At 38.0% G+C, this 25377-nt stretch overlaps 2 protein-coding genes across 2 annotated transcripts; one reads left to right on the top strand and one right to left on the bottom strand.

Moving 5' to 3' along the window:
- cdc73 (cell division cycle 73, Paf1/RNA polymerase II complex component, homolog (S. cerevisiae)) lies at positions 1–24839 on the bottom strand. The gene is made up of 17 exons (XM_040143882.1): positions 24648–24839; positions 23750–23855; positions 23489–23558; positions 23186–23248; positions 22896–22948; positions 22120–22208; positions 21697–21910; positions 19187–19285; positions 18747–18825; positions 16326–16390; positions 8780–8837; positions 6356–6391; positions 6080–6167; positions 3381–3542; positions 2544–2644; positions 1065–1206; positions 1–915 (listed from the first exon to the last, which is right to left on the bottom strand). Exons 1-17 carry the CDS (start codon positions 24776–24778, stop codon positions 879–881), a joined length of 1593 nt encoding a protein of 530 aa, XP_039999816.1. The 5' UTR covers positions 24779–24839; the 3' UTR covers positions 1–878.
- Positions 12231–16057, top strand: LOC120799044 (beta-1,3-galactosyltransferase 2-like). Its single transcript, XM_040143883.1, has 2 exons — positions 12231–12587; positions 13988–16057. The coding sequence occupies exon 2, from the start codon at positions 14162–14164 to the stop codon at positions 15419–15421; it is 1260 nt and encodes a 419-aa protein (XP_039999817.1). The 5' UTR covers positions 12231–12587; positions 13988–14161; the 3' UTR covers positions 15422–16057.
- Positions 24840–25377: the final 538 nt, after the last annotated feature.

The following is a 25377-nucleotide window of genomic DNA, read 5'->3' as shown; positions in this document are numbered from 1 at the left end:
TTTGTTTCTCTGAGGCTTTATTGTCTATTTTCATGTGATGACTTAAAGCAATACTTTCCATCATTTCTCTCCTCTAGCACAACACCAACAAAGAAGAAAAAGAAGACTTTAACAAGGCCATTGCATGACCAAGAGATGTGCTGATCAGTCTAAAACTGAGCTAAGAACTGGTTGCTTGACTGAGATAATTTTATTGAGCCAGAGCAGAGTAGCTTTTCTTAAGTATTAACAAAATCTCTTACCTGCATCCTCCTCTCTGCTCCAAGAGATTTGGCTCTGACAGGTTTTATCGTATATATGTACATTCAGCCCACAAACACCCAAAATGGAAAAAAAGGTAAGTGTGAAGGAAGTCTCTTTCCTCAAACTCGGTGGCTGTTTTTTTTTTTTTTTTGTACCAAGAGTTATTTTTACATTCCTCTCAATCTAAACAGTTGAATTGAGTTGAATTAACAATATTCTGCATTACCACTGACAAAACCTCCTCTCCCTCTGACCCCATTATGTTGCTTAATATCTCATTTAAAGTGTTTCCAGAGTATGTTGCCTTTTTTTTAATATAAAACATATTTTGGTATTTTTGTTTAACTACATGAAAACATTAGAAAACAATTACAACAAAAACACAAAAATTCCCCAAATCTCCTCTCCAGTGTCCAGAGCAACAAATCCAGCACACTGCATTGGGAGTCCTCAAGGGAGTGTTGAAGGAAGACCACTGCATAATCTGTCCTCCTTTTGTTAAAATGGGGATCGTGTTGGAAGATGGGATGGCAGCTTGGATGGGAGGGGATACCTGTGTGTGAGGTGGGCCGTGGAGAGTTGGAAGGCTGGAGAATTAATTTGTGGGATTTTCGGATGGAGGCTGTGATCTGGGCTCAGAACCTGAGGTGAGATTTGTGTTTCACCATGTATCTGATGAATGAGAACGAGAAGAGAAGAAAGGTGAGTTTCTGCCAGGATGTCTTCATAGATTAAATAATTCTAAAGAACTGCCAAATAATGTGTGCACAGCAGACAAAAAGATGGGTATACTGTATCTGAAGGCGCAGAACAATGAATACCTGTCGAGGGTTTCCCAAAAACGTAGGAAGACAGGCCGGTCCAAATGGCGCCTGTGGCGACTCAGCTCCAGGACGGTCACATCCCACTTCTGCACATTGGGGTCTGTCTTTGCCTCATCAAACTTCAAATGAAAGGCTCGAACTGGAGGGGAACATCCGCACATTTAAATGAATAAATCCATGTTTAGTGTGGCAGTAAAAAAAAAAAAAAAAAACCAAGCCACCGTCACTGCAGTGGCACCTCACATTTAAACCCGTATAATAACACTGAGACGTGTAAGGATCTCTAAATTCACAAAATGTAATTCAGTTTTAACAGAGGGCTAGACATATTTTCACTTGTAATTCACCACCTCACTTAAGGCAAAAGTCAACAAGCCTCCAATACATGAAATTAATTTGACTCTATTTTAAATTTTTATTTTTTTTTTTTTGACACATTTGCATGCGATGATGGACTGACTGTGGACAAGGGAGACTACTGAGGGTTATCTTCTGCTGCCGTTGTGTAAGGTGTTTGCTAGCTATTGCTGGCACACACTGCATACTGTGCATATCCAGGTCAAAATTTCATTTCTATAAATTTTATGCGTTTCAAATTTTTTATTAAATGTTTTTCATCTGATTACAATTTACGAAATTAGATATTGCAAATGTGTTGATTAACAATGATAATAAAAATAATTACTACACAAGAGTTTTTACATCCTGTTTGCAGGATGACATCTTCGAATGATTTCTTTTTGTCTGATAAACAGTCTAAAACCCACAGATATTCAGTTTCCAATAATATAAAACAGAGAAAAACATAAAGTCATCAAATTGGAGGAACAGGAACAAACACAATCATAATAATAAAAATAATCATAATAGCCACTGATTAATTTTTTGTCTACCGGCTACATGATCAATTGACTAATCGCTTCAGATCTAATTTTATCTGTTGGACAGGACTGAGATCAACCAAAACATCACTGTTTTTACTTTCAATTACTGCTCAGTTTGATTCTGCCCCTGTGGTAATGGTGGCATTGAAAAATTATTCTAGACACATCTTCGAAGGCATTAAGTTTTGTTCAGCACCTTGCCATGTGACATATTTTGCTTTGATATCATTCCGATGAATTCCATTATTATTTCAATGAACTTAATGTAATAAGTGAGGAAAATATATAAATTATAAAACACAGGTTTTTACATGAGATATGTCTGTAAAGATTCTCATTCATCAAAGTCAACTGCTTTCTTTCAGTGGCAATGTGACTTTAAGAAGGACGGGAAACAAGACACTAATACTTAAATATGGAGTGTAATTACACTGGACCAATTCTCACTCAAATTATAAATCATTTGAATATTGCAGCCATTCTGTCAACATTACGAACCACAAGCTAATGTCTTGTTAGGAGGGTGGTAACAATATCTTTAAAAAAAAACAAACAAACAAACAAACAAAACTTTACAGTGTGTATCACTCACTTTTGGCGAAAATGTCCACAGGAGATCCATCAGGCAGCAGCCACGGCCAGCCTTTGAACTGCCATGCGGGACCCTGCACAAAGACAGCTACCACTCGATCCCTGCATAAAGGATCCGCAGGTTGTTGTTGTTGTTGTTGTTAAAAGACAGATATGTTTTACATCACAGTTAAAAAAAAAAAAAAAAAGAGAATTAAACATTTAACATGAAACCAAGTTACCTGCCAACAGTTAATATCCACTATTCCTATGTCAACAGACAAGTACAAAGTGTTGACAACCCTGGTACAACACACAGCCAACTGCAAAAATGATAAGTTGTAAATCCTTGCTCCTCTAATGGTGGTACGGAAACAAAAACATAACTGGGAGGATATGAAGAGAGAAAACAAATCCTCCTCTACCCTCTTATAAATCTAAAAATCAGTGAATGGGACTACAAAGAGGCCAGTATTTTGCACCAATTAGCTAACACAAATTCGGAAATATCCTCAAAAACAACACTAGTACTTATAACACAGGCTACATGTGTACTCCGGAGTCATATTTGTCAAACCAATGGCTCAATCTCTCAGATACTGATGTCATAAGCTGAGCCATTTGACGAGTGGTGATTTCATGCTATGAATAAGGTGAACAACAGGCTGTACAATTGAAACTGCTCATCCCTAGAAAGAATTTAAAGTTGAAAAAGAATCAAATTCAAATGAAAGTTTGAGTATTTCATCAGACAGACTCATAGTACAGCAAGTTATTAGGTCAGAAAATTTCCTGTTATGCCAACCCCGTGGCCCTTAATGGTTCTCCCCGCAGGGTTCCTGTGTGGTGGAATACTCACCAGTCCTGTGGAGCCAGTTTGAGTGGCTGATCAATGATACGGTATGGTACAGTGACACTCAGTGTTGTCCCACCCGGCTGGATCTGGTCTTTGCGCCTCTGAAGCAGAACTTCATTGTCACGCTGGATGCCCCCCTTCTTCTTTTCTTCTGATGTGACAAACCTGGTACGGTGCAATCAAAATTTCTATTTTCTCATTTTCATTTTTTTGGAGTTTCTACTTTCGTCTCATTTCACTTTGCCATTGTCACACGTTTTTAGTTAAATGCATATATTACATTCAATTAACTAAACCTCTTCCCCGAACAGCGATTGTGCAACTGCAGATGACATGGGAGGTCTGTCAAGCTTTGGATTTCTCTACATTATGAAGAGTGAGTGGAGCTGTAGTAAGAGAGAGACCTGGTATTTAAAAAGTTTGGGTGATGAATTCTTTTTTACCATCTCTGAAACAAAAAAAATACAACAGCAGAACTGTAAGGAACTGATTAAACAGTGCATCATTCTGCACTCATGTAAGCTGCAAACATTAGCATGTCAGCTAACAGGATTTTTTTCTACAGTAGAAACCGAGTAGTACTTCCGAGGCCAATGGCATTTTATACAACATTATCCACTGTGTAGTGCTTACCCGCTGTGTGGAAGCTGGACCTTGATGCTATAGCATAATGTAGGCTAATGTTATTGGCTCTGTCCAGCTCTACTGGATCTGGGGAAGTTCACACTCCAGCAACCTCAGCCTAAGTTATCCCCACCAATCCACCACTCACAGTTAAACTGTCCCCACCACTGATACTGCACAAAATACGAACACTACACACGTATGTGCACACAGATCATTTTATTGTGTCTATTATTTCTATTTTATCAATTTTTTTTAACTTGTGTCTAATGTATAGGTATTTATGGAGATTTCTTTCTTTGATGTAACTACATTCCCTTGTGCTGCTGTGTCAAATTGAATTTCCCCTATGGCGGATCAATAAAGGTGCATCTTATCTTGTATGGCAGGTGTGCAAAAATATATTATTCATTACAATATTAGTCATCATTTTTAAGCCAGAGAGCAGTATTTTAGAGAATATAAACAAAACAAAAGTTTGTGTAACATAATGCTGTGGATAGACTTCAGTATCTCTCATGCAGTTAGGAGGAGGAGAGTGGTTGTTTTCATCTAACATGCAAATACAGACAGAAAGACACCCTGTTCAAACCTGGCATTAACATGCGCCTTGGGTGATCTGTCCACAAGTGGACGGGTCAAAGTCCAGGTATGAATGCACCCAAGACACATCGAAGACACATCTGAGATCACTCAGACCACATTTGGAGCTGGTCTGATTGCGTACATCCGCTCTGCGCAAGCGGATGTAAGTACTCATTCGTAAACAAATACAAGTCGTACAAGACACGTAAACTGGCTTTGTTCACAATGACTGAAAATTTCGAAAAGTCCATAGAGATACAATATATGACGAGTGCGTCAAACATCTTGTGCGATTTGCTTTGCCTGGAACACGCCAAGGAATAGGGCCAGTCTGTATCGTTTTGATTCCTTTTTTTTTTTTCTTTCCGGCAGGCGTGGCACAGGAAGTGCATTGCTGCCTCCTGCTGGTTAAAAACAAAAAAAAATTTGGTGTTTGCAGAGGGAAATGATGTACATCTTTATTTGCTTATAGAGCAGAGAAGTGAGATCTGATCACAAATGGTAACTCGAGACACATGTCGAGATGCATTCTAATGCCAGGTGTGAACTGACGTACTTAGAGCTGTCCACTTGTGATGAGATCACTCAAGACACAGGTTAATGCCAGGTCTAAACAGGGCCAGAAATGTTTTTGTTGCACCCATATAGTTAACTGTAGCTTATTCCCATGGATGGCGGCCCCATTTTCATGCTAATATGTACTCATGTATATTGTCCTATTGGAAGTCTAACAGGAGTGATCAGTTTGTTAACCTTAAGCTGACTTCATGTAGCATCACCAAATCCCCCTCAAAAATATGATTTGGATGTTTGTAGTAGTTTTCCAAAAACAAATCATTCTTTGCCACACAAGCCAACAATATTACATATTTAATTTCTTCTCCTTTGGGCTCGATCCGTATCATAGCTGCTGTATTTATTGGTTACAGTTCATTTTAAGCATAATTAATGTGTTTTACTACCAATTCTATTTTTTGTGCTGTGTTTAGATCACTGCCACATTGAAAACAGGACGTCCATTCTTTGTCATCTTTTGTTACAACACAGTTTTCAATGATTAGTGTTAGAGTTTGTCTTTTCCACCTAGGCTAAGCTGTTTGTTTGTTTGTTGGGTGATGTAATGAATAAATATTTTCAAAACTTTGAAGATAAAAAAAAATGTTAGTTTCAGCTATAACCAATACAACAATCCTCCTCGAATCTCTCTACTTTTAAACTTACCAACTTATTTGACACTTCGTGCTGAAAAACTGGACAATAGGGATCAGTTCTGGGGCCTAATCTGTTCATCATTTCATATAAATAATATTGTGTCTTCCCGGACAATACAGCAGTGTCAAAGCTTATAAAAAGTGTGGCTGAACAACTTTCTGTGCCAATTTAACGTGCTTTTAAAAAAAGATAAGCCTCTTTATTCATGCTTTCTAAAAATACTAAAAAGCAGTGAGTGCGTTAAAAGAATTTTCAAAAGTGCAATAGGAATTTATACTTACTTTAGATCCTGGAGAAGATCCTTAGCATTGAGCATTGTGATGAGTGAGGTGGTGGCAGCGGGGATGATGATGATGGGGGTCCGGGACCCTGTTGAGAAAAGTCATTATAAAAAGGTCTCGGGCAGAGAGTTAAAAAAAAGAGAGACAGTTACAGGAAATAACTTTAACCACTGGACTATGAAAAAACATACAAAGTTCTACAATGTAATGTTTATATTACACTAAATTACAATATGTACAATATACATTAGTTTATATCTTTATATGCTAATGTACCTTTTTTCTGATTTGGTGGAGGTCTGGCTTGTGAAACTAGAGGGAAAAGACAAGAAAGATGTGAAAAAGTAATGAGCACATACAAGTAGACAGCGATAAATTTCACAGAGAGCAGGCTAAATAATGATACAAATGACTCAGTTAAATTGTTTTGCTGTTCAACTGTTACTTGTTACTTTTGTTATGATTACTGTTTCCACTAACAACATATATTATCAACTTTAAATTGCTGTGAAAGGATTGGGCTGAGGGACTTCACTAACCACTAAATTGCAACTACTAGTATATACATATATTAAATACTTAAGCTGGAGGTTTAACAAAATGATTCATCAAAAATTATTTACTGCAGATGTTGGAAATTCTTTAATAGGATTAACCCCTTGATATGTACCATCTCATTTTCAAGGGGGTCCTCAATGACAATAATACAACATAAACAAAATTAGATCATTTAAACAAAACAAAAACAAGATAACACCAAATGTGACCAACAACAAACAAACAAACAAACAAACAAATCATGAAGAATGATCGCTCATTTGTAGATTATAGAAAAGTATTAATATAAATGTCAGTAATATCATTAACTAATAAAGTTATAAAGCATAATTATAGAGAGGCAGCTCACTTAAAAAGCTAAAATAAAATATATTAAAGAGCTCTAGGCTGCAAGTAGTGTGTTTATTGTGCATCTTTAGACATTCTTCTTTGTGTATCAAGTTGAGATCCTCTATTAATCTATATCACGGCTGTAGTGCAAATGTATCACAGTCAACCAATTAGGTCATCACTCACAACATGCATACTGATGCTGCTTAGTTGTGCTCTCAGACATTCTCCAAATAACCGACAAGTCAAACAGACATGTGATTCTTCCCATCAAACAAAAGTCCCTTTCACGTAGGCAGTTTCATCCAGAAATAATGGGCATATCTATGGTATGGTGACATGTAAATATGCTATGTATGGCAAAAGTCGATCTTATAGAAACTAAGGCCTGGAAATTTTTCCTCGTAATTTTTTATTGAACATAAGTGGTAGTATTCTGATCATGGGCAAAGAACAGCTTTGTCCATGTTTTTTCTTTAACAATGTTGACCAATGTCTTGGTCGTTACCTTAAATCCACCACCGCACCTCCAGTCCCTTTTCATAAATCACATTAACATGTGTCTTGGGCGATCCGATCACAAGTGGACAGCACCAATTACAGGCGTGAATGCATCAAAGACGCATTCAAGACGCATTTGATATCACTGTATTGTTTTGATTTCTTCTTTTAATTTCTGGCAGACTAGTCACGGGAAGTGCATTGCTGCATCTTGCCGGTTAAAAATAACAAAACATTTGGTCTTTGCAAACACAAATGAAGTACATGTTTACTTGCATATAGAGCGGGGACCTGAGATCTGATCACAAGTCATCACTGGAGCCGCATTCTAATGCCATGTGTGAACCGATGTACTTAAGAGCTGTCCGCTTGTGATCGGATCACCCAAGACGTGGGTTAATGCCTGGTATGAATAGGGCCTAATTCTACATGGACCTTTTAAAGACAGTGGCTAGTAATGTGAACAAAGGAAATACCTTGGGGCAACAAAAACTCAGATGTAGCTGCTGCTATGGTCTGAACACTTTGACTGACTGACTAGTTGATGGGATAATGTGGTGTTTTTCTCCTCTCACTGTTCTTGTAGAAGCTGAGGGTAGGATATCCAAATGACTGATACATGCAGACAGCTGCCAAATATTTACTGAACACTGAAAACTCCCACAGCCAGGAGAAATGGGACTCGGGGACACTTGGTGAAAGTCTCCAGCAGTCCCATGCAAGTCATGTCAAGGTAAGAGAGGATAATGACAGAAAGTGAGGTTGCTACAGTAGACTTTTCTAGTTTTCTAAACAACTTCAAGTTTATAAAATTGAAATACAATTTTAGGGAGAATAGAGATTTAACATTTTTTGACCCTTCAGAAAGTCAGAAAAAAAGGGAACAGCCAAAGCTTAACTGTGAAACTGCACATGAGAAGAAAAGCTGCTTTGTTACCGCATAGACTGTAATTCTTCATCCAGTGCTGGGATTTTGGGGAGGAGAAATCTATTTACTTGGCCATGTACACCCTTAACTGATTTTCATATAGTCATAGAACATCCTTAGACGGTTTTATTACATTTAACCTTACTGGGCTACAATCTTTCACCTCTTCACATCTCTTTGTTTAATAACAAACAACTCAAATGTCCAGGGTTTGCAGGGCGCTACATTTGCTAAAAAAAATGTTGCTTTGAAAAATTCACTTCCTCCTTCTAATACATAACAACATGTACACTCCAACACAGGCATTTATTCAAAACAAATTAGCATTAGGCAACTTTCACGAATTCATGAATGTATGTAGATATTTTGAATTAGACACCAACCTGGACGAGGGACAGGCTGTAGTGCTGGGGTCTGGGCCTTCCGAGCAGAAGCTCCTTCCTGGAAAACACAACACCACCCCGAGGTCATATATATATATATATAAACATACTATACTGTAAGACTTTAATAAAGAAAATGTTGCAGCAACATTAGGAAAACATAATTTTGCTATATGTGGTGGTGTGGACAAGTCCAAAAGCCTAACCCAGTTCTCATTAAAGACTTTGAGAAATGCAAATTTTTAAAAGTCAAACAAAATAGTCAAGTAAATTCTAAGAGTAAAATGTAGATTAAGAAAAAAGTTGAGTTATGGGAAAAGAGGAGAAGTTCCATTTAATGCCTTCTTCCATGTTAATAGAAATGTCTTTGAAAAACATGGTGCCTTGCTGATAGGTGCTCATCCTCCACTCCCTCCAGGTCACTATAATTCCCTGTACTGAAGTGTGTGTGTGTGTGTGTGTGTGTGTGTGTGTGTGTGTGTGTGTGTGTGTGTGTGTGTCTGTCTCAGTCAAAGTAAGTCATCCAGTGATATTCCCTCAGGCCTAAAATCACACTGACAGAGGAGCTACAGAAACAGGCAAATCTGGTCGGCCTGTGGCTGAGCAGGGGGGATGTTCAGTGTCAATACTGTCAGGGTGTGGTGCTCGACAGTTTCTATGATCTCAGAATTCAGACAGAAGTAGCAACAAAATGCAACAGAGTTATGTCATAAATGATTAAACAGTTGAACAAAAAAAAAAAAAAGTCTTAATACATCCAAACAACACACCAGTTATCCCAAAACCCGATTTATGAAAAGGCTGAGTACGGGGCTGAATCCATAACAAATTTTACAAAAATAAGGATGACGTTGCAATTTGAAATCAATTGGTTTGACTACAATGGGAAAAAAAATTTGATCGTGTTTTAAATTACATTTTGACAAAAATGAAATTTAAAGTTACTTTGCCACATAAAGAAGCTCAGGACCAAAATGAATGTTGCTTGTGACATCAGTGACATTATCTATCTCCATTATTAATTCAACAGAAAATATTCGGGATGTCCCAAGATGTTCTAATGTGTCTGATACCTAAATGTTACATTTAATCAACATTTAGGTAAACATAAGTATTGGATCGGACTCTGTATCAGCAGATAGCCAATATTGAAGGACTCTAATAAGGATTGGGGCCAAAAAAGTGTGATAACGACATCTCTATAAAATACACTTTTGATTGTCTTGAACCTTGAACTAACCATACAGTATATGATTTCTCTACATGGATCACATCAACCTGAGCAGCTGCACAGTGCGGGGAAAACTAATCCTTCAAAAAACGCTGGACATCAAAATATCCAACGAACAGTGAGTCATTGCTGAAGTTTACCAACATTTATATCCAGTATCTATGATAATTCCACATCGTATATGCTTCATCCAGAAGTGCTCTAACTAAAAAATAATTTTTGTTGATGAATCTGTGGAATTTTCTTTGATTCACTGATTTATTGTTTAGACTATAAACCTTCAGTAGATAGTAAAAACTGCCAATCAATCAATCAATCAAATTCTGCCTTCAAATTCCTTGTCTTGTCCAATCAACATTCTAAAACCCAAAAGATGCTCAATTTACAATCATGTAAAACAGGAAAGATAAGCAATTTCCCAAATTAGAAATGATGGATTAAACAAATTTTTGTCAACGTTGCCATATAAATGACAAACAATTAACTGATGATTAAAATTGTTGGCAATTAATCTTCTGACAATCTGCTGTTGTGAAACTGGCTGTTCAACCCAGTGAAGCGGTGTTTTTCCCTCATTTCTAATGCTTCTTTTACTTCTTCTAAAAAGACCACAAGGTGACAACATTGGTAAAAAGCAAAGCACAAGTTTACGTTGCCAGTTCAAAAAGTGGTCTATATAACATGTCGGACAACAAAGAAAAGTAAGTCCCAAACCCTTACAGTTTATCCTTATGCAACCAAAATTGATAATGTTGTATTTTACTGTTTCTCTCTTTACCTTTTGTGTATTTGTCCATAATTTGGAAAGTATTGTAACAGACATAATTTTTACCGATTTACGTATGTGTATTTTTTTTTCTTAAAGAACTGATACAGCTGGTACATTATTGTCACATCATTTGATTAATTTATTCACTTTTTTGAAAAGGGTATGGAAGATTGTGTTCATGCTTTATTGGGGTTTGGGGGAAGATATGCTTCATATGATTAAGAAATACAAAAATTTGTTCACAAACGTTTTTTGGGTTGGGCCATGATACTAACTTATACGACTAAAAACGATTCCTGGAGATGATGCAGACGAGCGAGCAAAAACCAGATTGTTTCATCTCCATTGTTTTTCCAATGGAGATGTCCAAACCTGCTCTGTGCGTCAGCAAACAGACTGGGTGGCGTGCTGCTTGTTTGAACCAACACTTGCCACGGCTCTATGTCTGCGAAAGTTTCACACACTTGCCCCACCCTCCAACCTATTTTCGTATCATGTTTCTAGATTTAAATCTGTGAATTTAAAACTGACCAGTAGCTAAGTGCTAGTTAGATTGTAAGATAACTGTTATTCTGACAGTAGCCTATCACTCTTTATTGCAGCTTATATAATAAGCCTACATAAAATATAACAGTGTACAAATCACAATAAAATAATCATTCTAGCTAAAGAAACGATTAAAACTTACTCATTTTCAGAGGGAGAAATCACAAGCGATGCAAAAAAAAAATCTCATCACCTCCTCTCACATGAATACAAATAGGTCAGCCCCCCCTTGAGCGGCAGATACGGCGTGACGTGGAGTGAGAGCGTACTGCCACCAAGCCTGGAGCTGCCTTTCAGAATGAACACACAACTCACAGCGCTTCGTCTTGTTCACCCCCACCCCCCCGTTTTCAACCCTCTCTCTCTCTTGCAGACAACACAACGACGGCACAGATGGGCCACTGAATGGCGAGGGTGAGAGGAGGAAAATGGAAAGAAAAATAAGGGAAGAGAAGCCCATGGGGGGAGGGAAGTCAACATGAGAGCATGTGAATTGGAGGAAGCGGAAGAGCAAGCACAAACAAGCATCAGCATGGAAATTACAAGAAAAGATGGACAAACAGAAATGTAAGGCTCATGCATCATCCAGAGATTAGCGCAATCTATCCACTGCTACTTTGATATATACAATATGATAAGAGAGGACAGCAGAAGGACCCAGGCTAACTATCAGCTACACACTCTTTTTTCCCTTTGACCAGAGACGGCAGGGGCAGCAGCAGCAGCGGCAGGGGCAGCAGCGGCGGCGGCAGCAGCAGCAGCAGCAGCGGCAGCAGCAGCAGCGGCAGCAGCAGCAGCAAGAACAGCAGCGGCAGCAAGAACAGCAGCGGCAGCAGCAGCAACAGCAGCAAGAACAGCAGCAGCAACAGCAGCAGCAGTGTTAGCATCAAGCCTCTGAGGCAATGCGCCAAGGCAGACAGGAAGACTGCAACACTGGAGCTCTGACACATGTTCTTCTTTTGCAAACAAACGCACTGGTGCATGCATGTGGTAAACACCCTCGATTTCCTGTAAGCGGACTACATTTCCAAGTGACTAACATACCAATACATACCAAATGATACTTTCTGAGTAAAAGAAGAGGTTGATTAGTCACACGTCACAGAGGATATCAATGAGGATCTAAGCTGTCAAGCTCAATCTGTATGTGGCTGTGATTTGGCTTGGAGCACATAGCATAGACCAAGAGGGCAATCAGTGCGTGAGGATTGCAATTCATCACAACCAGGAATGATGGATAGCAGAAAGAGTACTTAAAACGGGTAAGTTTATGTTGTGAAGGCTTAAAATTCAAATGCGTATCAACACAATAACACATCAATGAAATAATTAATCCTACAGAATCAATGATTAGTTTTATGTACCATACAGGATGTGAAGGGTGTGCCTATTGTTAAAGGAAACACTTGTTTCTATTATCTGTTGATGCAAGCAAGCGCGTTAAAATAAGTATTTTCAGCGCTTCTGTGAGTTCTCACAAACTGCTCTTTGTCTTGTTGGGCTCCTTTAAGATGGTAGTGTGTAATTCAGTGAAGAGAACACACTCAACGTCAGGGTGCTAGCAGCACGCAAACATAGGGTGTTCTTTCTATAACCATTCCTCATCTGGATTTTGTTCAAAGCAAAGAAATGTAGTAAAATGTGACAGTAAATAAAGTCTAGAAAAATATACGGAGGTTAGGTTAGAACACACCAAAGACACTGAAACAGAATAGTCTATTGACCTGTCATGATTTATTGCAGTTATTATTTCAACATTAGTCATCTGTAGAGTGACAAGACAGCAGTCCAGGAATGAAACAAACCAGGAAGGAACATGGATTTTATGTCAATATTCAAGCTTGATTCACCTTATTAAATTTGCAATTTAAATGTATACTAAATTAAAGCACAATACTTTATGAAATAAATTTCACATAAAAATGAAGGGGCGAAGGAAATATTCTTTTTTGAAGAAGCAGAACCCCAAATTCACTATACAACAACATACTTTTATTTTCTGTACTTATCCTAACACCAGAGGAGATAGCTGAGACTGCTGGAGACATTTAAACAAAAGACTAGGATAATAAAACTTGTTATCATCCTATTAAAAGAACAATAACAGATTTTTATACCACCTGGGGGCAGACGAAACAAACTGTAAAAAATAGTGACATTGTATCACCTTCTATGTCGAACTTGTTAAGAATGAGTCATGTTTCTGGGCACCTGGTGAATTTAAGTCCAATATTCACTCCTTTTATTTCTCTTGCTGTCTCCACCAACTCTGTAAGAAAATATTTGGTTGCTAAATGTTCACTAGCTCATCGCTAACTTTGTTTGTCTGTCATATGGTCCTGGGCAACTAACACTGCATGGCTTATTAAACGTCTCTGGGTGTGTGTGTGTGTGTGTGTGTGTGTGTGTGTGTGTGTGTGTGTGTGTGTGTGTGTGTGAATGAAAAACTAAAAACAGCTGCCTGGTGAGAGCACTGAGAGTGAACTAAAAATCAATCAGGTGGTATTTCTCTGTGTTTGTCACAAAGATCGACACCTTTCACATGCATGTAGATATTCCAGCCACTGCCAGTATCAAAAATGTTGATAATATCAGCTTTAATGTGACTATGAGACATGCTGTATCTATTCAATTATATGCTCTTGTCTCCCCTGTTTCCTAGTCAATCATTGGACATCAACAAAGTGATTTACATATCAACACAGAGTCAAAGTTTCTTAGTCAATCCACCACCTAAACTTCAATTAGTCTTCAAGGATCAAGGCCTGGTCAGAAGCTGCTGATGAGTGGCTCTGCAACTGAAATGGCTGTCTGAGCAAATTCCTGCAAGAAAAACATGCAGTGGAGACGACGCCACTGCTGTACACACACAGCTAAACTTCTCTATCTCTTGTCACTGTTGGGTGTACTGGTATTTCTAGTCCACCAGGTGTGGTTGCCTAGGCTCACAGGTATGCCATGGTGGAGAGGCCATCCTGTGGTGTTTGGAGGTGTTGGACTTCATGCTACCAATCCCAAACTGAACTTGAATTCTCAAAATTCTATGTGGAGGTTTGTCATTGTTCCTCAGCCGACTTTCAAGGCTGATGCTAACATCAGCTCCCGTGAGAAGGAGGGTGTCTCCTCGCATGAAGGAGCCACAAGTTTTGCGAACACAAGTCTAAGAGAAGAGCGAGACCTTAGTGGCACTTTAACTCTTGGGCCTTTCCCTTATATCATCAATGAACCACACAAATGTGTAGACAACAGACCCACACCATTTCTGGTGATGCTGATAGCCACTGAAGCTCGGAAGGTGGAGGCAAGGAATGCCATACGTCAGACATGGGGGAATGAGAGTGTTGCGCCGGCTCTGGGATTCATCAGGCTGTTCATGCTTGGGAAAAATGAGGGAGAGCTAGGATTTTTACAACAAAGGATGCTAGAAGCAGAGAGTCAAAGGCATCATGATATCATTCAGCAGGACTTTCTGGATTCATACAAAAACCTGACCATAAAGACATTGATGGGAATGAACTGGGTGGCAATGCACTGCCCACGTGCCAGCTACGTTATGAAGACGGACAGCGACATGTTCGTCAACACAGAGTACCTCATTTATAAGCTTCTCAGGCCAGAACTGAAGCCCAAGATGAACTACTTCACAGGCAATAACATGAGAGGCTTTGCACCAAACCGAAATAAAAACAGCAAGTGGTACATGCCCCCAGAGCTGTATCCAAACGAGAAGTATCCCACCTTCTGCTCTGGGACTGGTTACGTCTTCTCTGGAGACTTGGCGAGGAAAATCTACCACGCATCTCTAAGTATCCACCAGCTGCATCTGGAGGATGTGTATGTGGGAATATGCCTGGCCAAGCTCCAGATCGAGCCTACTCCACCACCCAATGAGTTCCTATTCAACCACTGGCGGGTGTCTTACTCCAGCTGCAAGTACAGCCATCTGATAACATCACATGGGTTTCATCCCAATGAACTACTCAAATACTGGCATCACCTGCAAAGCAACAAACATAATGCCTGCATCAACACATTTAAAGAGAGAGCGGGCAGGACGCACTCAAACAGAATGAATGGAAAGAAACAAGCTCAATAATTGAACTGTAATACTCACAAGCTGTTTGTTAGATACAGATCTATTTTTATCTCAGCACATTTTCTTTTTATATGAAGAGATGAATGCACAATTTTTCCATGTGAACTCAATACAAATTCTGCATAAATGTGTCTGCGCACAAAAATACTTTTTTTTGCAACAATGTATGTTCTACTATATGACTATGTCTTTTATATACGCAGATACAAGTTCAAAACTAGAGTGGACAAGGTATGGTGCCAAAAAAAATATTTCAACATGTATATCAAATAGTCAGGGAAGTCATTTTAAAAAGAGGTTAGTTTCAGCAGCAAGAGACAGATTGTTTCAGATTGGACCAGACACTTTTTAGGCAACAAATTATTTAAGCATGAAAGTATTTTTTTTTGGTAAATTACATTTGAAAAAGTACATTTGAGGACCTAATGTAGCACAAAAGTTACCTTTATTACTTGACTGAGGTCCTGTTGTGACATGATGGTAGATGAGTACATTCCTCTAAAGACAATCTCTAAAAATAATAAAAAGATGAATCTTTCCTGTCTGTGGTTTATGCTGATTCTCTTTGAGATGGTAAAATAGAATAAGACCAGCAGAATTCCTTTTTTCATAGACTGTTTATAATATTTCAGATTATTTTTACTAACCTACTTGAGGAAAAAAAGAAAAAGTGAGCGCCAACTGACTGATGCTGTGAGCCAGGTATCATGTCTTAGTTATTTTTTGACTGCCAAAAACACAGAAGTCCTCATAAAATAAGTCCCACTGAACCTTTGTTTAGCAACTGCTTCAGCAAATATCTATTATTTAAAAAAATGTCTTTTTGGAGTCGTGCAAAGTGAAATTCATACATGCAGCGCAGTTCTTTGCTTAGTCTTGAGCAAACAAGAAGCTCTGTTCTTACCGTCACTGACTTCAGGGTCATGCCGTGGTAGGTGCCCATGGTATCAATCTTGAAACCCTCCGTTTCTAAGAAAACAACCGACAATGAGTCACAGACTGTTGGCAAAACAAATTCAGATATTTTCAAAAGCATAACTGTACCAAAATATAACATCCAAAATTTATGCGTGTTTGCACCTTTTAATTCTTACATTTAATGTCCCAACTTAAAGAAAACTTTAAAAACAATTTAAAGAAACTGAGCAGAGATCACAGAGCAAAGACACTGTGATATGACTGCATGTTGCAAATGGGAGAAAAAGATGAAAGCATAAAAAAACTAGAAACTATCCAAGCTGTGGGAGTATTTCAGTATGAAAGCAGCTGTGCAGCTGGGTTGGGTATGGGCCACACTAGCCTTAGATGGCTGGTATTTATAATAGGCCGCAGAAGCTTTCTTAGTCACCACAAATATAGTGGTATCTGTCAAATCCGTCAGTGGCTCACAGTGTAGTGACAATTTTTAGACATATAAGTACTTACCGGCATATGCCATTGAAACATATTCAACTACTCATATTTTTCTACAAAATAGTTCCAGGTATTAAGATGCCTGAGAAGCCATAATAAGGAACTAAAGGTCTCTTTGCGCTCTCTTACTTGGAGTTTCCACATTAAAATATTTTTTATTATTATCATCTCAGTAGTTGCAGTCCCTCGAAAGCTAGTATTAAACATTTAATACCATTGTAATAACTCGTCGTTGCATAAAATAAGTCTGGTTTCTGACGCTTGAATAGATTAACACATAGTAATCATGTTTTCACACTAAAGCCTGATTTTCAAAATTTTATCCATGCAAATAAACATGTAATTTATATGGTCCAAAAAAATTCTGGTTGGGCCTCTCTGTATTTGAGATAAAAGGCTCCATTCACCACCTTTCATGTATCCTACACCTCATGATGCACAGACTAAGGAGGTGCAGCAAATACTTGTTTCAGCCATAAGACCTTGGGTCTGTCTCAATACCAGCACTTGCGGTCTGGAGCGCTTAAGTGCGTGTTCTTGCACTGCCAGGTAGTACCTACCTGTGTCCCATGTCAGAAAAATGCCAACACATAGTGCACTTAACCCAAACTATTATTAACAGTAGAACTAAGTGCTTCTGGATAACTGGATTTTATTGCTTTATTAATTGTATTATTGCTTCAGCTCCTTAATGCGTGTTTGTTTTTCACTATTATCAGACTGTAACTATGTTTTATAACTGTAATACTGTATTGATCTTAATTATGTGGAAATAAAACCAAAAAAATATCTGGGTTTTATAAAGGTATGTATTGGCCCACGGCACGGGATGTCCATGTTAACCAAGTGTGTCCCTGCAGACTGCGATGCAGTCTTAACCGGCACTTGGGCACTGTGGCAATTACCACAAATACATAACACAAGTGAGCACTTGACTATTTGCAAATACTTTAAATTAGGGTGTTGGGACGGAACCTTTGAATAATTTTGACTGAAAATTATAAACTATGAGTAAAGTGAGACTATGAAACTGTGAAAAATTGTAATTTTCTCTGTTTTGTATGAATTAGCAGGTATAGGATTTGGACTGAGGCATGCCAACAAAAAGTCAGATGATCTATATAAAAGTATGTCTATATCTATCTATATAAATGTCTAATACGAACAAAAAGTTGAAAAATCACTGGAATTTAAAACCAAAAGGAAACGTGTTCCTGCTAAATCAGTACTCAGTAATGTGCCAACATTTTTCATTTAACTATGTTAAGATTATCTCAGAAATTAGAACTTGAAGCAGCTCGGAAGGCTACTGATAATCACTACAATGATATCTAAAAAGTTCTCACAAATATGTGTGGCATAAAAAGTGCTCGGAAAGATTAACAATAATTCTACTCAATATAAAAATGAAGAACTTTTTTAAACAACCTGGGACTACACTTTCTGTCTTTAATGGATATGTCTGACTCCACTTAAATCTGGTATTTGCATGTGATCCGTAACCGGATAATGAGCTCCGATCATGAGCATTTGCCTTTATATTTGGTACTAATAATTCTTGTTATCTCAAATCTGTCCCCATTGTGATAGGATCTCAATATACAAATTTGGTAGGCAAAGCTTGCTTACATTGGTCCAAAGGAGGCAATGCTGCTGTATAGGCTCCACTTTGGTTTTACCTGCCCTCACACTTTTGGAGGTGGTCTGGATGATACAATTCAGTCTGCATGCATTTAAACCCCACAATAACATGCGTTTGTTGGTAACAGGTGTAAATGGAGCAAATGTCAGTAGATCAGATCTAAAGTTAATTGAACCAAAGCAACACGGTGTATTCCTTAACTAAAACACCCATTCTCCTTCGTAAATGTTCAAGACTAGCATTACGTACAGAAACACAAATAAAATTCACCCTCTTTTCCTTTGAATCGCTCCTGATCGTATCTGTTGTAGGCAGCTGGAACAGGCTGCTTGTTCCTTAAGGACGGGTCCTGGAAATTGCATGAAACACAAGCAAATAATTAATGTACATGTACTTAGCTGTCAATACAATCTTTAGTCAAAACCTAGAAGTCATTTAGAGGCTTGCTGATCTCTCATGGGTTAAATAAGTACTGACCTCTTCTACATACCCTTAATTTCAAGCTTGATTTTAAAAAAGGCATGTCCACAGAGTGGAAGCAATTGTCTGATTTGTCAAAGTCATGCCCTATTTGTGTTGAGCTATTAGTATACACACACACATACATATTTATTTTTAAATGGTATGCGGCCAAATTTAAACTTCCTTGAAAATGTGAAGAAACTGTAATATGTAGCGCACATATAAAGCACAGCAAATGTCATTCCTACCACTTGAGTAGCGTTCTGTGATGGTCTCTGCTCTGGTGCTCGCCCTTCTTCTCTGGCTTTCACTGACTGAAGAATGGCAAAGATGTTCTTGGAGAAATTCTGCAAAGGAGCAATACAAATATGAAAAAAAAAAAAAAAAGTTAAATGCGTTTGATGTAAACAGTGTAAAACTGTGGTTCACAGGAACTGATCAATTATAATACAAAAAGGATGTACTGGAAAATAATTACCATGTGCTTTCAAGTGAGCAAATAAAAATAAACAAGACCATGTCAAAACATAGTATATGGCTGGACCGCCCCATATCTGTTTGCTTCTGTCCTATTCTCTGTGCTCTGATGTATTACAGTATTACAATGCAGCTGAATTCCCGATAAACCTTTTCTCTTACATGTGTTTCTGTTTCTGCTGTCATACAACAGAACAAGTATGAAATAGTGACTGAAACGCGCCCCATTTAGACTACATGTTAACCAGCAGCCACCTCCAAGCCATTTCCAAGCTTCTACTCTACACTGCTAAAATCATGATTTTATAACTGCGATGTCGTCGCATAAGTTAAAGACAACGGCTGGGCTGTTATTTTGGTTATATTTACTTGTAAAATGATCACTCAGGGAGAGCGTTAGAAGCTCATTCATGCCTATGTCAGCCACTGTGCGGTCAATTGAATGAGGCACAAAGAAACGTGTGCCTGCAGAGGGAAAGCCCAAACTCGCAACTATGGAAAGTTGCTAAGGTTTGTCCAAAAAGTCGCTAAGTTTGAAAATTCATCTTGAAAGAGCAATGGCCCACGGTGTAACTTTATCACTCAGTCTGTCAGTCACAGACATTCTATTAAAAGGTCCTACTGTACTACTACAGAAAGTCAGCCACATCTCAAAACCAGTGTGGATTAATTTCCAAGACAGACGTGAGGTGGTTTAGATGTAGTGAATAGTATGAAATCATTTCTAAAGGAAGGAGCATTAATAAAACATTAAATTATTGTAAGTTGACTGGCAACATAAATATAGATTAGTGATAAAACCTGCAGGGCTGCCCTAATGGTTTAGGAGTTTAGGTGTCAACCATGCAATGTATCTGGAACAAGTCTGTCCTCTTTTCAAGTCTGTCTTAAAATAGCAGCCAGATGCTCATATGAATACTGAAACAGTTTTGCTTGCTGTTCATTCCTCCTGTTTTCCAAAGTTACAGTCCTTTTAGTATAAAAGGAATTTTACACTACAGTGTAAAGAACACCAACTTTAGAAGATATGACTTAAGACTGCTGAAGGCTCATAATGGCTTCAGATGAGCTTTGGGATACATTTTTGCACAGAACAAGGAGTGTGGGTTTTTTCCCCCATCACCTACATTGTAAGAGCAATTGGAAGCAATTTTTAATTTCTGATATGTACAGGAGGAAAGATTATAGTAAGCAAAACCTGTTTTATTGTTCATAAAGATACTTGACTATTGTTTTAAGAGAGACTTGAAAAATTGTGAACCTATCTTTTAAGGGCTTGTTTTCCCTATTCATTCTATAACACCAGATTGAACCTTTAGATTCGGACTCCCTGGAGAAAGTTAAAAAAAACAAAACAAAACACACACATGCACACACTTTTTGGGTATGACAAGTACCCAACTTAAAACGAATACAAGACTAAAATAGAGAGGAAAATACAGGTTTTACAATTAAGCCAGAATGTTATGGATAGTAGATCTTGTATGTGATTTATATTCTACCAGAATAATTACTCTAATTACTCTAAACATACAGCCAATCAACACTATATCAAGTTCGTCAAGGTCCTTCAAGGGCCCATTAAAAAACCCATGTTTTGAGAGTAGATTCATACTGGCTGGAAATCATACTATTGCTGCCACCTAGTGGTTGTAACCGTCATCTTCCTCCACACTCAGGGTTTTTTCAAGGTTGGGCCTTGGTCTGAATTTTTTTTCTAATCAGTGAAGTCCATTCAGTCTGCACCAAGGAGTTCACAATTGTTCGCATAAAAAAAAAAAAAATGTATATCTGGTGAAAGTCTACAACAGTATGAACCTTAACCAGAATGTCTAACTAAACAAACCTTGCGATGGATTCAACTGTTTGGGCCAAGTCTGACAACAACCTCAGACCGAAAGCCAAAAGTTATGCAACACTGAAATGCAATGCTTCAGCTCTGTTGTGTGTGATCAGAGGTGCAGCAGAGCAGACACTTTCAACCTACAGATGACAGTGCAACCATACTTTCCGTACATAAAATAATGTGTGTGGACTTGCTAATTAAATCTCATTAACAATCTGGGAAATGACCCAGCCAGGTGAAGAGTCATGGTCTAATACTGAACCACTATGCAGGTAAGAATACAAGAAAATCCACAAGTGTTAATCTGACACGTGTATTTGAAGGAACAGTGTAAAATTTTGGGAAATACCCTTATTTACTGTGACAAGAGAAAGAAACGGTTTGCAGGGAAAGATCACTGTCATTGCTTAACATTAGCTTAACTCTAACTCTGACCTTTCCAGTGCTCTGGAGAATGGTTGTCCTGGTCCTCCAGACCCTCTCTCTGCTGACAATGTCTCTGGTGACATCCACCTCTGCGTCCACAAAGCTTCTCTGCTTCAGGGTTATGTCATCGTCCAGATCTGTTTTGATGGTGGAACGTTTCTTGGCCATAATTTTGGCTTTGATGGCTGCAATTTTCTCCACTGACATAGCCTCAGACAGTGATCTGGAGGAGAAGAAAGGTTTTTGATCATTTAAATACCTCAAGGAACAGCGGGTGTTAATATGAAGTAAAAACATGACATTAATACTTTTGCTCCACACTGACAATATGGTATGTTAAGTAAAAAATCATAATGAATCCTAGTGGTGAAACAGTCTACAGAAAGCACAATATACATGTAAATAAATTTTACTGGGGGAAATCCATTTTACCTGATCTGGTCAGTCTGCACGATGCCCTCTTTATGGCCCTCCAGACGGGCAGCCAGGCGCTCCTTGTCCAGACGCACTCGTTCCTCATCCTTAAGATGAAAGCAGTGTACACACTTTTAGCAAACTACAGAACAACACACCTTGTAATATCACACATCTGTGATTTAACAGGTCAATACTGAATTTACACATTTAAAACAAAGTCTTTTATTACATATGACTACTGTGAATTAGTTAGAATATTAATAATATAGATTATTTGGAGTGTTCAATTGTGATATGTAAAAACTTACTGTCTTCTACATTACTTTAGATAAATATATACGTTTTTTTGAACAATAGCAGATGAAAAATATTCTAAATTCTTAAGCCGCTTGTATTAAATTGCATTTAATCAAAATTTAAAAGCCATGTAAAATGAAATTATTCTATTAGCTCATATTGTTGAATTTTGGCAATCTGAACGCATTAGACCAAAAAATGTCACCAATCAATGCCAATAATCAACAATACTTTGTGGTCATGTAAGTCAGCCTCTCTTTTCATCATAAGAACTTTATATTTCATTTATCTTTTTATCGTTCACAACTCCACCAGTGATACATTCTCTATTTACTGAAGTTTTTACTTTGTGTGGATTACAGTTTCAAACTAAGGGAGTTAAATGATACAGATTGGTATTTAGCTGCACTGACCAACATGTTATTATGAATGCCATTTCAGGTTACTGGTGTTTTTGTTATGAAGAGAAAGTTATGGTATTTCTGTCAGTTTACCTCAATTCTTGGCTTTTTGGCTTCAGAAGATACCTCATCAGCTGCTCTTTTGACTGAGATGCAGAACAAAACAACTGTATTATTTCACTGTGGTTTCGTACCAGCCTTCTTCACGGAAATAGCACAAATAGAAAATATCTGTAAAAATATGACAAAGTTGTAGATGGTAGCGAAGGTCCTAACATAAACCACATTTTAGTGAGTATTTAACTGTAATCTTAGTTTCAAATAATAAAGATTAATGATAATAATGATTAAGATACAACCAAAGAAATATGGTGTGCACTTACCTTGTGTTGGCCGTTGCAAACCTATTTCTATGGGTGCACTTCTGTCAATGCTCGTTGATGTAGCTGTGAATGGACAAAATTAGATAACACATTATAGTTTCTTATGAGGCCAACAGTACGAAGGGTCCTATTCAAAGGGCTTTATACAGTGAAACCTATCATGTAGTGAGTTAAAACCTATAAAGAAATCAGGACAATATTGTAAATATGCTGAGCTAGTACACACATGGGGAAACAAATTCTGAACACCCTAGACATGAAAGAAACACAATATACAATCACCATAGATCAAGTGCTACTTACAGCTCTCTCCATTGAGATATGACAGCAAGCCCTTTCGATCAGGTCGTCTGACAACTGGGATGTTCTCTGTCTTTAAACAACAAGCAATCATGTCACCCAAAAATAGAGTCAGGGCAGTTGTGAGGGAATTTGAAAGATGTTGCATATGAAACAAAAAAAGAGGCTGAAACAGGAGTTTATCCTCAAGTAATATTTTACTAAGTGATGAAGTACTAGCACTGACAGGTTGTAGCAGTGTGATAGTTATTCCAGAGCACTTACTGCAGCTCTTCGCACATAGGATGGATGCGGGAGATGCACATTGTTGAGCAAGAACAAGATAGAGTCCAAAGTATAGTACTCTTTGGGCTGGCCCTCTTTACCAGTACTGAAGGTCGAAACACAGGCAAAGAAAAACATGGGGAAAATTTTTTTAAAAAAATCAATAAAATAAAATAAAAAAATCACTCAGACCAAGTTTATTCAACCATCAAAGCATACGAGTAAAAATGGACAAAGACTGCTATATGCTGAAGTTAATGTAAACTGCATAAGTCTTTAATAAATTGTAAATTAAACACATTTAGACGCAAGTTACTTCATGAAAGCAACAAAAAGACAGTTGTGTTGTCAAATAAGCATGGAACTATCAACAATATAAGGCTAGCTAACCTTCTAGACCTTGTTCGACTTCATTTTTTGCGTTACATGAGCAAAGCTTTTTGCTCTGTTAACAATGCTGCTTACAGTGATGGCTCTAAACTCTAAAAACACAGTCCTTTCCTCTTGATCCAGTGGACCCCTGACTCCATGGGAACACAACTAGCCACAACAGCGCTAGCCAACGTCGGTAACTAGTTAGCATCACATCACTACTGCAAGTTTAGCTGTACATCTTTCATAAATACATTTCAAGTTTTAAAAAAGATAAACTGACATTCATAAAGGCTAGCAAAGAGACCATGTGGTCTAGGCTAAAACATTATGTGTCACTCCAAATTAACCAGAGAGTGCTTAAAGTTTGAAGTACAACAACGAGGAAAGGAGTTAGTTTAGCATCTTAGCATCTGGTAGCTGGTAGCTAGCGAGCGTTCCGCCGTTACCAGCAGCACAAGGCACCGATGAGCTTCAGCTGCAGGCCTACAAACGCCATTTATACATATTTTTAGCACTGACATACCCCCAGATTATGTAGTTGGTCTTGACATTTTTCGGCCAGGAGAACTCTCCGAATATAACTTCATCTCCTTTAGCGACGATTTCTTTTTTCTGGATGTTATACTGACGAAGAACACTCAACACATCCGCCATCTTCACTTGCCTTGTTGTAGTGTGTTTGCAAGGCCCCCAGTTATCAACAGCATGTGGCCTCGCAGGATGCCTGATCCATATGAAACTCTTTTTTTTTTTTTTTTTTTTTACATCAATTTCCCCTTGGTTACAGGATTGTCTAAACTGGCTGAGGATACCCATGTTCACCAGGTCGAATTAAATTCCAACGTTAATACAGGCAATTCTTAATTTTGACTAGTCTGTTTTGTTGCACTGGGAGACACAGTACTAGAACAGTTCTGTTGCTTCACTAAAGGACACCTCCACTTTGGTCACAGTCAGTGATAAACCCACAAGGCAGTCATTTTAGTTAATTTCCAGGAATTCAGACAGTTAGTTATAACACCGAAAGGCAAGAATAGAACAACATCTGATGAGCAGCCAACTGTTTATTAGAGGTTTGCATTGCTACTACAGTCAAATACTTATGCAAAGTGGAAACAACAGACAATGAGATGGAAAAAGTTAAACATGGTGGTGAAACACTTGTGAACTATCAAACTTTATAATAACTATCTGTTGTGCCAGACTTTCAACTACAAACGTTGTATCAATAATCATATTACACAAATATTTCA

Source organism: Xiphias gladius, chromosome 14 (genome assembly GCF_016859285.1).
Source record: "Xiphias gladius isolate SHS-SW01 ecotype Sanya breed wild chromosome 14, ASM1685928v1, whole genome shotgun sequence".
Classification (NCBI taxonomy): Eukaryota; Metazoa; Chordata; class Actinopteri; order Istiophoriformes; family Xiphiidae; genus Xiphias; species Xiphias gladius.
The sequence above is the reverse complement of the archived record's forward strand: the minus strand, read 5'-3'. Positions and strand labels throughout refer to the sequence as shown.